Raw genomic sequence first — 17,095 nt, forward strand, 5'->3', positions numbered from 1 at the left:
CCGGAGGCATGGTCATGGACACAAGCACCGTGCGGCTGGTCATATTCCTCGGCATGTTCCTCATGCTGGCGGGCGACTACACTTACCTGATCACCGCGATTTTCGGCCGGTCGGGCGGGCAAAACGTCACGGAGCCGAGCAAAAGTCCCGAGAGCCAAGGGAGGAGCAACGATCCCGAGGGCAGGTTAGCCCTGTCCGTCACCAAGAAGATGGACGAGAAGGAGAACGGTAAGGGATAATAAATTGATCTCGTCGCAGGATGTTCGTAACGTGTTCTATTCGTTCTAATTCGTGGGAATATTTATGATGAAGCGAGTCACGAAGCGGGCTCGCGTGCGGAGCGTTCGTGATTTCATTGGAAGATATTTTAAATTTGGTTTAGAAGGCTGGACGAGTGTTTAGAAAGGAGATTCTGACGTTTGTAATTTGATATATAACTTGAATTTTTGTTGAATTTTGTTTGCCACTTTTTGATGTTTGTTATTTCGAAAGAAGCATAAATAATAATCTTTTTAATTAATAATATTTTCTAGAGTAATAAATATGAATAAGATTACACGTATGTATATTTTTCTCTCTGTCGAAATTTTTTATGATGTTTTTATATATCGTAATTTTAAGTGCACGTGATATTTATCGTACCGTATGCGTGATTCATCGAGACTTTCTTCTTTGATGTGATTAATGGTAATTGACAAGAGATAATGTTTCTTCTCAATTACTCTTTTCTCCGTACAAGTCAATTGTTCGAGTTCGAGAAAAGATTTTTTAATCGTTTTCGCCGCACTCTTTGCTTTTGTAAATTTAACGAAACACGCTCGATGAAGTTTATAAGGAAGTCTTTTGCTGGTAAACATTCGTCCATTTAGCACATCCTTATTGAGTATCTTATGTCATATTTAAGCAGAATTATCGTGATCGTGACAATCGACTATTGAAAAATTCCATAGTCATTCGGCTTGATTAATTATATTTTTTTATCTCATTAACGGATTAATCGAATTAATTAACGAGGATCAAGCAAGTTCCACTTCTATTTCAAGAGATCGAATTGTTTGATTATAAAATATATTTCAATACGTGTTATTCCCGCGATTTCTTTTTCTTTTTTTTCTATTTATATTTCGATAATTTATTATCTTGCATCTTTCGAATATCTCTGTAATTGCCGACAAATTTCTCCACGTGTAAAAGGTACTTAATCCTCGTTTTGCTACTTCGATGGTTTCTTTAATTAAATGAAACCGACGAGAAACTTATAATTTGATTCAATTGGGGGCAAATTAAGGTGAATATTCACAGAACGAACGAAGATTGAGGAGAAAATATCTGTTACTTTTAATTTAATTATTAAGTTAAATATCTTCGTGCGCAACTCGTGCGTTTTCTCTGAAAAGTAAAAGGATAATCCTTGATTCTTGACACGGTGCACTACGTTACAGGCGTACTATACGGACTCAGAGTCAGAATCAGATTCTGGAACGTGTGATATCAGATATTCATTGGATCAATAAGAGGTTTACACGTGTTCTAATAATATGGATTAATTTGCAGCAATTTCACGGCGTGCAAGAATGATGACGACGATCAAGACTGCTTGTTTGCCCAAGCTGATATGCGAACTGACCTCGTCCGTCAATCAGGATCAGCTAAGCGAAATGGAAAGGTCCCTGTTAAATTTAATCAGGTAAACGATAAATTGCGTTTATTTCTTTGTCCCTCGTGTTTGATAAGTTCAAGGCCTAAGAAAAAAAAAAAAAGAACAAGTAGCTAACGAAACAGCGTTACATTTGACAATTTTTTACTTTCCAAGTACAAAACGATGATCCGAGCATTTCATTAGACTTGAGCGATTAATTTTGTTCGAAATTTTGGTCGATATTTGCTTCCGTGGAATTTTTTTATCGAGTATTATTTATTCTTTCATTTTGAATACAGTGAAGTTACAAGTAGCATTCCACAGGAAGAAATATTCTAATTTTATTTTAATTTGTAAATACGATTGACACGATTTCTCAAATTCTTTTTTTAATTTACTTTCAAAATTTCTTTCCATTTACAAAACTGTTCAACGTGAAAACTTTTTAGAAAACGATTTATCCATCGGTGAATACTTAAAATTTTCTGGAATCCGTTTTCGAACTTGGCTCGAGCTTGTTTTGCTTTAGTGAAAGAGGTGAAACAGAATATGAACAGAAAAATCAATATAATTACACGTTGTTTAAAATTGTTTATTAATCGTTCGTAAAGAGTGATTTACGTTGAAATTTTATGGATGATCAAGCAATTTTGCGATGGAAACTCTTACAACGATTCATAGGGTGCTCGTATAACTTGTTTACTTTCCACTTTGCCACTTTCTCTTTCAACTTTCGATCGCCATTAACAGTAACATAACAACCGAACTAATCTCGCGCGAATCAACTCGCGGTTCATAAGATTCTCGAAATGTCAATAAAGATAGCATAACAATTATCTCAGACTCGTGGTACGTGTATCCTATCGTGAGATAATATACAACTTATCAACTTTTTATATTCCTCGATGATGCTCCTTATTTATGTGAAAAAAAATCGTATTTTATAATCGAATCTTCGTCCAACGAAAATAGAAATTTAGAGACGACATCGCATATTTTTCTTCTTTCGAACATCATTTTTTTCTCAATTGAAGTTATCTTGATATCCTTCTAAAAATTTAAATCGATATCTTCGATTTAAAAAAAAGAAAATCCCATTCAATCCTTCTTATCCAAAAACCTCCATTAAATCTCCAAAAATATTTAACAAATTTACAAATTTCACAAATTTTCAGAAAAGACTCGCATCGTAAACATTAGATAGAAAAAAAGAAAAAAAATAATCAGCCTAGTTTTCGAATCAGCCTATCCCACACCATCCATTCCGAAAACCCTCATTAAACCCTTCCCACGCTCAAAATCTCTCGCAACGTTCATAAACAACAATCCACACGCTCCTCTCTCTCTCTCTGCCTCCCTCCCTCCGTAGAATTAAACGTCAGCTCGTCGGATTACCTTCCAATCTCCAGATTACACCGATGGAGCGACGCGCGCGCCGGATAGCTCGCTTCGATCCTCGCGAATATCGATCAACCGGCCGCGCTCCAACGCGGAACAACAACAACAACAACAACAACAACAACAACTCGCTGTTTGCAGCGAGGGGGGACAAGCACAAAACAAACGTCAGTTCGATATCTCGCTAAACATATGCACGGGTCGAACAGTCAGCCTCGATATCGCGCAACAAGCGCGAGAATCCGCGTGTCATCGAAAATTGGATGGCCTGGCTAACTACCGGACGGAGGAGGGCCGCCATTTTCCCAATTTTCCTCGTCGCTTGTCGGCGAATCGTCGCGCCGATTCTCCGAACGAACGGACGAAAATTGGATGATACGCGCCCGTATCTCCGCAATTTTCGTTTACGATCCGAAAGGCGAACACGCGACGCGTTATTTGGATAATGCGAGCCATTTTGCCCGCTGATTAAAAGCAAAGTTATGTCGAACCGGTCAAATATTGACTCCGACAATGGCCACGGTTTGCTTCGCCTCGACCCTGTGCATTGCTGGGAATTGGTGGAGAGTTTTTTATTTTTCCGAAAAATGGTTCGTTTCGGTAGCACTCAATGATTTTGCCAGCTCTTTTTTTCTTTGGTCAATGGATTTTTACGAATCTTTCTCTCTCTTTTAAATTTTGTCGATATTATTGATCGAGAGAGCAAGTTACTTAAGGAGTGTAAAATATATTTTCGAAATATTTTCGATTAATTTTTCTTTTTCGACGTTTGTTCGAATTTGAGGAAATTGGAACGAGGAAATGGACGTTTCTTGTTTCGCGATGGTCGAGGAATTTTCAATTAAAGGGAAAGTTTCTTCTTTCAAATTGATAAATTTTAAGAACAAATTGAATTAATTCCTTTCCGGAACGATTTGTTCGCTTCTCCCTTTTCGATTATTCCTCGAATTCTTGACAAATTTTAAATTGGAAACTGAGATAAAAATCATCTCTTCTCTATCTAATTCTAAATAATAAAATTCTCTCGATTATTTACAAAGAAAGCGTGACAAACGTTAGGAATAGGAAAGAAGTTGCTACTATTTCCGGCCATTAAAGAGCGGACGGTTCTCCAACGAGCGAAAGAGGTCGGAGTACAACAAGTGAAAGTTTCCATCACTCTTACGTAAGTTCCACTTCAAAAAGGGAACGACCTGTGTATGTACATACTTACAAACCCGACCAAGATTATCTTCGTTATAACGATCCATCACTTTCCTTTTCACGGCTTATTCAATCTTTCGACTTTCTACGACGGCACTTCGAGCATCTCTCGATCTGAATTTCTTCTCTTGAATTTTTTCCTTTTTTTTTCCCCCTCCCGGATGTGGATAATCATGCGGAGAATCGATGATCTCGTGTCGTGTAATTCTCGAGAAGAAGGTATTTTTCTATATTTTTCTTTTTTCTTTTCTTTTTTCTTTTTTTTTTTTTTTTAGAGAAAAAAGGAGATACAGAATGATAGCTCGGCTTTAACGATTAATTCACCGTGGTTACCTGACTGCGATGCTTTATCTCGCGAAATTACACGTGGCGTTTCCACTCTTCCGCTCGAAGAAGTAAATTTCGCGTAGCCCGAGTTTAATTGACAGCAATTAAGGCTTTGAATCCCGTGTTCCTTTTCCTTCCTTTGCGATTAATTAACTATTTGATCTTGTGGAAGAGCAATTTTTTGCAAAAGGGTTGATGAGAATAAGATTGATTGCGTTGGATTCGCCCTTTCACGTGCACTTTAAACAAATTAAAATTTCTTTCAATTCGATAAAATTCAAGTTGAAAAATATATATATATATCAGTTGTCAAGATTCAATTATTCTTTCAACATCGTAGACGGTAGAGTTTTCAAATATATTTTACACGCGTATTCTTCGTAGATCTTCGCCGAATCTTCTCTCTTTACAAATCGAAATCAATGAGAAATAGCATTTTCCTCCTCCCCCTCTATTCTCTCCCATTTCCCGCCCAACGAAGCGTTAAATTAAAATGTCCTCAAACGCGGTATAAAGGAAGCGGAAGAGAAAAAAAAAAGAAGAAGAAAAAAAAACAGAGAAAGTAAACGAGGAAACGGAGGAACGATGTCGCGATGGATCGTGGTTAACGTCCCGGAAGCGACTCGCTTTATATTTACTTTTATGCGTGCGTAAACGCCGTTTTCCGCAGCGAGGCCGATTTTTATTGGATCGCTCGAGGTTTGGAACCGATCAAGATGGAAAAGCTAAGAAGCCGTTTTGCCTGTATCCTCGTTATGCTCGCCTCGAGGGCCAGGGATCGTAAAAGGCCAAACAGGGAGATTTCCCTTTTGCGAGACGTCTTCCTCGTGCGAGCGATGCGTGACGAAACTGCTTCTTGCAAAACGCTCTCTTCATCCAGCTAGCCTTCTTCTTCTTCTTCTTCTTCCTCCTCCTCTTCGAGATCGAGAGAGCTTCCTTATTTCCGCCGAGGAGTATTTTTCTTTTTTCTTCAGCCGGGTTGCGGTCCATGGATACGATCGACGATCGTTGTTCCTCCTCGAGATCGTGACTATCCTTTTCGAGTCAATTTATCGGCCAGTGATTCGTGATCGAGTGATTTTTAAAGCGAACAAGTGTATAATTGGATCTGCGATTTTAATTTTAAATTTTGTCAGAGGCGATGTAAATTCTTTTTTTTTTTTTTTTTTTTATAGGTTTTTGTTTTAGGTGGATGTTTTCCTTTTTTTCGATGATTTTGTAATTTTGAATAATCGTCGATTATCGTTTCTTCTCTCGAAATTTTGAATATCCGAGTTTTCGAGTGATCTCGAAACAGATGTGATTGGACATCGTGATTTTACATTTTATATCTTGTTTTTTTTTCTGTTTTTTAGAGACGATGCAAATTTTTTTCGTTCTTATAAGTGAGGAAGTGATGGATCTTTTTCAATGATTGTAATCGTTGGTTGTTGTTTCTTTCTGAGCATTCTTTAAATCGTCGAATGATCTGTTTGGATCGATTGGAACAGTATATAATTGTGATTTTAATTTTAAATTTTGTCACGATGACAAGGATGTTTTTCACTGATTATAGTTTTATTGATTGTTGTTTTTTTTAAGGTCATTTTTGAATTAAATTAAAAGCAAATGTTTCTGTTTCTATAACATATAAATAAAATAGCGAGGAAAAGAGATCAAGTATTCTTTCATATAGTTTATCTATATCCGCATATTTTCCTTCGCAATTAATTAATTAATTATAAGTCATCAAGATCAATTACATCTTGCACGCACGGAATTAAAGATTATTCGATAAAATTTCAATAAGTATCGACAATAAGTATCCCATATTCCCCGTTTTCATTAGGAGTGAAAATATCGAATTTCTCGAAAGAATAAAAAATTCCATCGAAATGCCATAAATTCAGCTGAAACCGATCGAATTCCAAAGTGGAACGAAATAGAACAGTGAAATTGGAACGGATCGAAAGTTAAAATTATAGTGGCGAGTGGGCGAGCGTGTGATTAGCCGGAAGTGGCTATTTTTCTTCATCCAACCTCTTTCGCAGTCGAGAGCGGGGAAAGACGGCTGGCTGGCTGGCTGGCTGGGTTGGAGGGATTTTCAGTCGATTTCGATCCGAGCGTAAACCGGATTTACAGACAGTCGTCGATATCGAAAGTAAAAGGCGACTCGCCTTGTGCCTGTTCTTATGTGCTTCGTGCCTCGACCAGTTTATCATGGTCAACCGTTACGAAAGTGGAGTTCGATTTCGTGCATGCCATTGGCGTCGACGCCTGTCCATTATTCTTTATTCACCGTTTCGAAACGTGGTTTTCGCGACTGTGGCTCTGGTTCTTGCGAAACACCACGTCTCGAATATGACACCTGTTTCGTATTCATTCGCGCTGAGTTGTGCGCGCAAAAGCGTAGGAAAAATTGATGATTTATCCGAATTATCGAACGAACGAATGAGTAAGTTTCTTAAGTGTAACGATTTTTTTTTTTTTTTTTTTTTGCGATCACGTTGCGCATCGTTGGATGCTCCGTTTTTAGAAAATTTATAATGGCTGGATTTCACTGTGTGCAGAATGAGAGATTTCCACAACAATAAGGTATTCATCGGAGCATTAATGAGAATATGTTAATGATTCTGTGATATGGGGGAAAAAAGAGAAACTGTAGAAAATTAGAAAACAAATTTTTTTTATTAATGGTTCTTCGCGTAATGATCTAATAATCAAAAATGGACTTTATTCCACTACGATTACACCATTTGATTGATTAATATTTTTTTCAACCACACGAAGAAATTTGTGCTTATTATATTTGCGTTTCTAAATTTTTGTCCAGTATCTCAGTCAATTTTTATCGCTATGATTGATAAATGTAACTGTAATCTGAGCCCGTCTTTGATCATCGTTTAACCCGATCTAACCTCGTCATCTTGCAAAATGAAACGAACGATAACATCACGATTAACGATGATTATTAAGTCTATTGGATATCAACATTATAAGATCATTTTAAAAGTTCTTTTAAGAACAAATTTATTCGGCTAAGTTTATTAATTTATTAGGAAAGTTATCGAAGTTTCGATTCATTATCGGAGTTTTCTCTGATACTCTGAAAATTTGAGAAGACTTTAATTTGCAAGAATTAAAAGTTTCACCTTTCAACTCGAAATGGAAATTCGATAATAAATGTTTAATTAATTTTTTGCGTCACGAAATAATATTTTGATTACGCGGATAGGAGAGTAGATGAATATTTCATGGAAACTTTTTCAGGGACACGAGCTTGAGCACGTTGGCGGAAGTGCCCTCGAGGTACCACTTCGCCGCGCATATGGGTCAACTGATATCCGGCGTGGAAGGTCAAGGATGCCATAATTTCTACCCCACCTGTCCGCTGCCTGGATCCAGCGTTCTCAACATGATGAAGAAGATTCGATTGCGCTGACGCGACGGAATCGCGTAGAAATGAAAGAGAGAGAAAGAGAGAGAGAGAGAAAAAGAGAAAAGGAAAAAAAAAATACGACGACTCAACCTGTGATATCGCAGACGATTCCTCTTCTAAATTTTCTGTAACCAAAATCTCGAACGAGCGATCGGATGGATTGTTCTGAAGGGAAATTTTGAACGAAAAGAATATCCCTGATATTATTTTAAGTTACAGTGATAATATTTTGAAATTATCTTCAGCACGATTAGAGAAACTCGCGCGTAGATTAAGTATATTTAAGGAATGATTTTTATCAAGTTATCCAATAGTATTTCAAATATATTCCAATAATCATTGGATTATATGGCGATTTATCGATGTAACATAGCTTTAGATTAAGAAAAGTATGTAAGAAGTGATAATCTATATTAGTAATAATTAATCTTTGTGAATCTCGTGTATAATCGAGAAGAAAGAAAAAAAAAATCTGATAATAATTATTTATTTCTTTCGCCGTTAATATTCTCGATAACTTTCGATTATGTTTTAACGCAATGTATACAAAGTGTTAAGATTATGAATTATATGTATAATGAAATATCGTATGTCTTATCCATTGATGCAAATAAAAATTCTTTCACACGTGAACCCTAACGTTTCTTCGAAAATTCTTCGTCTCGTGCTTTTCCTTTTTATACATATACTCTTCGAATGTATGATTATTAAAAAGATATTTCAAAAGTTTGGAAAGATTTTTTTTTCAAAATTTTCAAAGATCGTCGAATCGTTATTGACACACTGTTCAAACATTTTTATTAAAGATGCCGATATCCGAGCACATTTTCGAGCATATCTTTGCTCGATTACGAAATATTTTCCACGTTTTCGAGAATAAGAGAGAGCAATGGTCGGTTTCCATCGTGATTTTACATAATATTCAGAGTGTAAAAGCTGTCGTAATGGCTCTTCACCAGGGAAACTCGTTCCTTATAATTATTTCTCGCGCGCACCACCGAAAAGTCAAAGTTTCTAATTTGCTCCACGCCAATTTATGTTCTTTCTCGTTGCTCGTTATCGTCTCGCGATGCTTTTTTCCGGAATTAAGAGAAATAAGTACTCAAATATCGATCGTGAACTGTACAGCTTCTTTAGAATTACATGGAAATTTATCGAAAAATAAGTCAAAACCTTAAAAACTCTTCTCTTTTTCTTTTTATCATGCGATTGAAAATAATTGCATCTAAATCTATCACGTGATCGATATTCGTTTCGAATATCGTGTCGTTCCTTTCTTTTTTTTATTTTTATTTATTTTATGCAAAGTAATTACCCACCAGTTTCAATCCATTTAAATTTATATTCAATTACTGTCCATTATTAAACGATTTAAACCAACAATGATTTAGCCTTTATTCAAAATGCAGGTACGATTGCGCGAACGATGGACGGATAGAATAAGAAAAAAATATTGGAAAATAATTCCTAAACGTAGGTATTTACCTCCAAAAATTTTTCAAGTCTTCACTAAAACTACATTCTCGCCGCTATCCTTTTTAAAAAATAAAAGTCTTCCGCTTGGTCCAAAGGGGAGAGGGAGGGAAAAAAGCAATTCTTACGGGGGTGATTCCGCGTAAGAAAACAATCCGAACAATTTACAGGGGCGTCGGAAGCGGCGAAAAGTTATTGTAATAATCTCCGGCGCCTTTTATCGGCTTAAGCGCAACGCCAGGCGGGCTTCCTCCCCGTAACGATCGCGATGAGGATCGTGCCAAAAACGACGGCGACCAGTTACGATCCCGTGGCATCTCGTTCAGCAAAAATGATCGGAGGCGTTTTCGTTTATCGCGCGCCAACTCGCAAGAAATCGTGGATCCCCTGCTGCGTTCCGCTCGAAACAACGTCGCGACGATCCACCACCGCCTTTGGAACGAGTTCCGGGCGATATCGCGGATTTATTTGTATTTTAAACTTTGGAAAAAAAAATTTTTTTTCGATCGTAATCGATTGTGAAAGCAATTGGAGAAATTGCAAAAAATATCGAAAATTTTGAAAATCCAGCATGTAAAATTGCTTTGGAAAGAAGCGAGAAAGTGGAGAAGTTAAAAATATATATATTGAAAATAGTATATTTTTCGAAGAATTAATTTTTAATATAATAGAGATGTGTAATAATGAATCGATTATTGAAATTACTCGTAAAATTTCTTATCTCCAATTACATCTTACTTTCCATTATATAACTGGATATCTAAACATCATCGTGAACGCAGGAAATCGATCATTGGTCTCTGCGGCCAGGTAAAAGCGCATCGACGACACACATTCGCGTTAACGTGAACGAGGACACGATAGGAAAAACAACGTTTCATTGAGCAACGATTCGTTTAAGCGTAATCGGTATCGTTCTCCAAGAAATCGATTATATTCTTACGGAGTAACAGCTACGTGATCGCACTTAAGCGTTTACCGACACCATTTTTATCTACCATTACGAGATAATGCTTCAAAAAAACATCACTCAAAAAACCTTCAACTTAATCGACGCTCTCCATAGCTAGATTTATCCTATAAAAATTTCTTTAAAAAAGTGAATAAATAAACACAACTCTCGATACTATTACACTTGTACAAGTATTTCAAAACTGATAAAAATCTTACATTTCCATTACATTCATATAATTGAAATTGTCAAATCTCTCAATATATATATTTAAAGAATCTATAAATCTTACGTTCTCGTTAAATTTATATAGCTTTAAAATTTTTTTTCAAATCTCTTTCACTTTCACTTTCTTCCTCGAATTCGACACTTATTATCGATACACTCCGACTTTCAAATACAATGAAAAACTTTTGACTTTCACTCTCGCACCCTTCACCTTCCTCCGATCGAAAAGAGAGATCCATGGATCTCGAGTCTTTTTTCGCTCGAATATTCGTTTAGTTCTTAAATCGAACTCGAAATGCCACTCGTTTCCGCTCGACGGTTCAACGGCCACTCCCAAAGCCCCGACGGTCAGCGCGCCTCGGACCCCTGTTAACCCTCTGTCCACCACTTTCGATTTCCTTCGAGGCATCGGCCGACATTCCATACGGAAACTTTCCATCGTGGAAAGCGATCGAAAGCAAAGAGTCGGAACGGATTCGAAACCGTGACGACGACCTTGCCGAGGGTCGGCCACGGCTCTGCAAGAGGAGGATCGGCGGCGACGTCGCGTGCGGTTCCTGGTGGCGCACTAAATGTCGCAATCGGTCGCAGCCGATCGTTCGAACGGCTCGTTGAAGGAAGGGGTCGAACACTTTCTCTCGGACGCGGCGAACCAGCGTACGAGCCGACGAGAGGAACACTCGGCCACGAGTTTTTACCAAAGGAACAACTAGTCCGCCGTCACGTTTCCGTCACGGTGCTCCTCCGCCTGTAGAACAGGTCTCTCAATTTCGAAATCGTTCTGGATTTCTAAATGAACAGTGTGTGCCGGGGTTGATTGAGTTGTTTACGACTGGTTTGTGCATCCAAGTGTTTCTATTGATCTCTTAATTTTGGATTCGATTTGTTCGGATCGAAGATTTAGGATTAGATCTGTAATCGTTGAAATAGAATTTATGTACATGGATTTGAATCGATTTTTAGATCTCTATTGAGTATTGTGTAGAATTTCTGTGACGAAGTATGTTTGAATTGATCGAATATATATCTCGTTATAGCATATAGAATTATTCTTTAATGCATATTAATTATTATAAGAATTTTCATGTATGTTCAGAGACAAATGTGTTTTTCTTTTTTTTTTTTTTTTGTTCTCTTCACAGGAATCGTGTCAAGGATTTCTTGTTGGAACGTATATTAAATCGAAACTCTCTAAGCAAACAAAGAATCCGAGAATAATTTAACTGATTTGTCGTTATAGCGTTCCAAGATGCGATTGACGCAAGCCTCTTCCATTCTTGGGTGTTGGTTCTTGGCAGTGACGTTGGTGGACGCCGCGCCGAACCCAGAGGAACCATTGTTCAATCTTCCCGTGCAGCTGATCGGCTTCCCGGTGATCGTAGCCACTGTGAGGATCACCAACTTCGTAAAGAAACTCGCCTACTCGTTGAACCCAGGTAATTGCCTAAACTAATATACCAAACGAAACGAAAGAAATAATTCAAATGAAACATATTCCAAACGAACGAGATCAATTCTAATTCAAAGTTCTAATTCAAAGTACGATGATCTCCATGATCCTGAAATCAAACGCGAGAGTAGAATCAGTTTCGTCCAATTACACGATCGAGGGGATCCGTGGAGAAGTACTCGCGGCCAAGTTCAACGCTCTTCGCATTGATCGATCGCGAAAAGAGTTGAACTTCATCGTGCAGGTAATTCATAGTATCGAGGCGTAGAATCGAGCGGCGAGAAAGCGAAAGTGTTCCACTTGTTGCGACTTCTCTACTAGGAATAAACGAGTAAACGTGTGATGGCTCGTTGTTCTTCCTTGCCTTTTGAGACGAGACTCGTTCTAATTAGGATTAATTCGTTCTCACTGAACGCGGAAAAATTTCTCCTTTCCATTTGTTGGTCGAAAATAACGAACGAACCGATATTACCTTGGGAATGAAATGAAATTTAATTAATTTAATTTAGATCTCGAGACGAAGGTGGATATTGAAATTTGTTATCGCTCGATGGACAATTATAATTTTGCAGCAAAGAAATTGGTTTAATTATAATAAAATCGACAAGATTTTGTTTCATCCGGATAAAGAGATTTCGATAATTCGATAATTCGACAGGACGGGGAATTTGGCTGTCTGAAATTTGACGAGCAATAGCAGGCAAACACGCGACCGCGGATGGATAACGTCAATATTCGTTAAAGTGAACGTTGAAGAAGTCAGGATTGGTTGGATTGGTTGGATCAGTTGAGAGGGTAGTTATTTAATGGTTTTTGAACGATGGAAACGTGGATCGTCGCTTGGATTGATGACAATAACTCGTCTATACGTTTGACAGTCTGTATTTGGAACCTGCATAGTGCATTAGCTCGATTCGATGAAAATGATATCGAAGAAAAAATAAAAGATTGAAAATAAAATTTGTAAAAAGTGAGTAAGAACGAAGGAATAAAAATTAACGTGTGGATCGACGAAGATAATTTAAAAAAAAAAAAGAAAAATTATTGTTTCATCGATTATGAAACAATTTTGATATTTTTATCCTCTCTTTCCCTTTTCGTTTTTAAGAAACTTACGTCAGCCGAGTGAGACGAGATCTTCCTCTGGTCCACGACGAAGAGATCCTCAATGTCGATCAAGTGGAGAAGAAATTGGTATCGGAATTGGGCAACAACGTTTGCGTTTATGAGAGAATTTGCGCGAAATATGCCACCCAAACTCTGCAGAAACGAAGCAGGGAACGAGCTCTTGATTGGGACATTATTTTCAGGTACGTTTCTTCTTTTTTTTTTTTAATCCAATAATTAATGAAATCATTATTTAGACATATATTTATTGAATGGGATATCATTGGACATCATATCTCTATTACAGCATACTACTTAAGCCATTCCATTTTTTCCCCACAAATTACGTATATGTACGTGCATCGCTCTATTTCTCAAACCTACCATCACGCTACTACCATTCCTCCTCCCCATCAATTCTCCTTTTATTTTCCTTTTATAAATATCCTCTATATTACAGTCAAATTTCGCCGCAAAATCTAACCCACTTTCTACTACCTCGCTACTTTACAGTACTACTACAACTAATGATTTCCCTTGCGACCCAATTTTTTCTCTCCCATTCAACTTCAACTTCGCTTTACGTGCAAGCTGAAATTACAAAACAAAAGTTGAAAGAAAAAAAACGAATCTTAACGCATGCTACACACATATACTCTCTCTCATTCACCATCGACATCGTAAGTTCCGTGTTCCTGGAGATGGCTCGATCGACTCGACGTCCACTTTACATCCTATTAATAATATTACAAAACGTCGTCATGTTTCTCGTTCATCGCCGATGCTCGTTCAATTTGCATCGTATTTGTTATTCAAAAACGTTATCCACTTTGATTCGGTTATACCAGTCTATATCATCCACATACACGAAGAACGATCTTTTTTTCAACGACCGATCGTTGCACAGCCAGCTTCGACGATGAGATAGAATAGGATGAAATAAGAGCATCGATAACGAGATCATCTCGATTGCACGTAGTCGCTTGCGTGATCACGACCCCGAAGTTCATGGTTAAAGTGTGTGGAGGATCGAGGAGACTGGTTTTCCACCTTTGTTTCGCTCGATCGAGTTGCGAAACGAGTCGCGGATAGGAAGCTTAATAACGGGCTCGTTAATGCATCGTGGAAAATTACTGGCCCATTTGCTCGGCCAACTGTGACTTGCTCGTCTTCTTCTCGTGCTCTTTTTTCTCCCTGTTTTCTTTCTCTACACGATGACGATGATGTCAATCGGCGAACAAAGTGTAAGCTTTTTTTCTCGTTTGTGTTTTTTGTATATGTTCTTGTATGTTTTTTTTTGAGATGCAATCTATTTTGCGATCTATTTTAATAACTTTTGATCTCTGGATTTGAGGGAAATAAGTAGAAAAAGTTTGGAATTGTTTGTATTTTGGGATAGTTGTACCGAAAAGTGTTAAAAAATTGTGAAATTGTTTTTTAACGTTTTGTTTTAATAGTATATACAGCTTTGAAGAATGTGTAAAATTAAATTAAATGTTAGAGATCTGATTGAAAAAAACTTTGCAAAGGTCATATCTTTTTACACGCTTTTTCCTTTTTATTACAGGAGTATTTTCACTTCGTTACACAATTCAAATTTATGGGTATAGAAATTTATTCATGGAAGAGAAATTTTTTAAATAGTTGCCAATCACGAAAATTCGTTAATATTCTGAGCTCGAACAGCTGATGAAACTTATGCAAGTGTATTGAAAAAAATCTCGAAATCGAATTGAATCACACTTTGCATCTATTACATGTTGAGAAGAGTTATATGTTGAGAAGATTCAGATTCGTCTCTAAAAATTGAAATGAAAACTGGACTACGAAATCTTTCACTAGTTTTATTCAATGATTTATTTACTCGTATAAAATATAACATTTTATATATATATAAAATAATTAAACAAAATTCATAGCAAAATTTATAAATTATCTAATTCTCTAATTTTATTAGACCACAAATAATCAACTTCCAATTACTCTTTCGCCGAAACGATTCTTCACCAATCCATTACAATAATGTATAACAAATTTTGTATCTCTTCTTATGCTTCTTTTATATCTCTCTTCATCGATTCTTCTAACTTCCTTCTAGACGAACATCCTTTTATTCCCGTGTATTTCCATTTGAATCGCCTTGATTCCTTGGAAATCTTTTTGGAAATTACCAGGAGTTCGCTAAGGATAGAGAAAAAAAAACGTTGAAATCAAAGTCTCGCGTAACAATTCCTTCTCGTCGAGGGTCGACCAAGAAGAATAGCAGAGAGCTAATAGAAATCCGTGCCATCGATTCTTGCCACGAGGTTGCACTAAATTCAGTTGTAAGTAAGACCGCCACCGGCAGATAGCCCTTAATGGCGGTCTCCACGAGCGACCTAATGCATCCTGATAACTCTGTCCCACCCCCTTCCCCTCCGTCTGTTCACGGTGTCTCCATTCGCCCTCGAATTCGAAAGGCTTATCTGGCGATTTCACGGTGCCGAGATGGCCGGCGCGTGTCGTCGAAACGAACGGTTAATCGCTCCTGTCACCTGTGTGTGGACAAGACGTGGTCGAGGGAAGGGGAGGATGTATCGAGGATTGGAGAAGGGTTTCGAGAAAGGTTAACGGAGCATGCAAGAGGGATCCTTAGCGGGGATCGTCGAGGAATGGAGGTTTAAGGACGATCGCTCTTCGGGAAGAGATTCGTTTTTTTAAGAAGAAATTGGAAATTTTATTATCCATTGATTAAAATAAACAACGATTCGAAATCATCATTATTTTTTTAGAAATTGAATACCAATACACGTAAAAACTCTAAGGATTCGTCGATTTGAGTTTCCCAGCGCGGCCAAATTCCAAGATTTTTCTAAAAAAAAAAGAAACGATGGAAGGGGGATTTGATCGAGAAAGGAAATAATAATAATTCTTAAACATTGAGAAGTAGATTAGAGAAATGAGACTTAAAGGCACGAGATCATAAATTCCCGTTTAATCTCCCCATAAACACCAACGATCCAATGATATACCCACGTTTTCCATCAGCGGAAAAAAAGGCACGATCCAGTTACTTTGCAACTTGCCCTCCGTGCGCGATTTATATATTTAGCTCGAGGGAGCCGATCGTAACGCTTTCACAATCGGGTTCATTAGATGGTAACGTTTGGTATTCGTCGTTTTACAGCGAGTACAAATCATCGCCGATCCCGATGAAGGAGAATTATTTATTGAGCGTGTTCCTGGGCGACATCATAGGCAGCCCGCGACTCTGTCACCAGTTGGCGAAACGAGGAAGACGCTGCGACGAGGCCACGCTCTCCGATTAACTGTAAAATCACTGCGAACATCGCCATTTGCGAACGCCGATTGTAAATAATCGCGAATCGTGTATTTCCATTTGAATCGCCTTGATTCCTTGGTGAATCTTTTTGGAAATTGCGACCAGGAGTTCGCCAAGGACAGAGAAAGCTGGCGATGATTAGAGCGTTTAATTAATTGTTAGTCGTTTCCTTCACCCGCTTCTAATTAACACGATTTATTCATTTAACTGTACTTTATTGTTATGGTGAAATTTAAATGGAGTTAATGGAATTAAATGGAGAACGTGACTGTGTGACGACGAGGAAGGCATAGTTCCAACAATTGTATCTAAATTTTTAATTTACATCATCAAGAAATAAAATTAATTATTAATTCTCTTTAAACGGATATTAATAATATAAATTAATTTATCCAATAGAATATTTTTTTCTAACTTTTTAAGAATTCAACGAATCGAATAAAAATAATGTTCTTCGAATAAATCTTTCCGAGCTGTAATCATTAGAACTTCTTCGAACACACGTCACAGTCTTAGTTGTCTGTTAATTATTGAATTAATAAAATAATTTGATAAAAAAAAAAAAAAAAGAAAGAAAA

General features: G+C 37.4%; 2 protein-coding genes across 4 annotated transcripts in view; both read left to right on the forward strand.

Moving 5' to 3' along the window:
- Positions 1–6: 6 nt before the first annotated feature.
- LOC102672049 overlaps positions 7–17,095 on the forward strand; it is a 50,403-nt gene continuing 33,314 nt past the window's right edge. Inside the window, exons 1-3 of one of the 2 annotated variants that reach the window (XR_420902.2) lie at positions 7–228; positions 1,555–1,687; positions 7,817–8,017. Coding sequence is in view for 1 of the 2 variants with exons in the window: in XM_006609871.2 (XP_006609934.1) it covers positions 9–228; positions 1,555–1,687; positions 7,817–7,988 (525 nt within the window). In the remaining variant the exon portion in view is untranslated. Of the gene's footprint in view, positions 229–1,554; positions 1,688–7,816; positions 8,576–17,095 lie in introns of those variants that run through there. The other variant, XM_006609871.2, reaches the window with a different exon arrangement.
- On the forward strand, positions 10,676–16,652 carry LOC102671784. 2 transcript variants are annotated; one of them, XM_031515304.1, is made up of 4 exons: positions 10,676–11,397; positions 11,879–12,074; positions 13,197–13,398; positions 16,362–16,652. In XM_031515304.1, exons 2-4 carry the CDS (start codon positions 11,888–11,890, stop codon positions 16,501–16,503), a joined length of 531 nt encoding a protein of 176 aa, XP_031371164.1. In that variant the 5' UTR covers positions 10,676–11,397; positions 11,879–11,887; the 3' UTR covers positions 16,504–16,652. The 2 variants fall into 2 exon arrangements, with proteins under 2 accessions (XP_031371164.1, XP_031371163.1); XM_031515303.1 differs by having other exon boundaries at positions 10,678–11,473.

This window comes from Apis dorsata, unplaced genomic scaffold (assembly GCF_000469605.1).
Source record: "Apis dorsata unplaced genomic scaffold, Apis dorsata 1.3 scaffold_61, whole genome shotgun sequence".
NCBI lineage: Eukaryota > Metazoa > Arthropoda > Insecta > Hymenoptera > Apidae > Apis > Apis dorsata.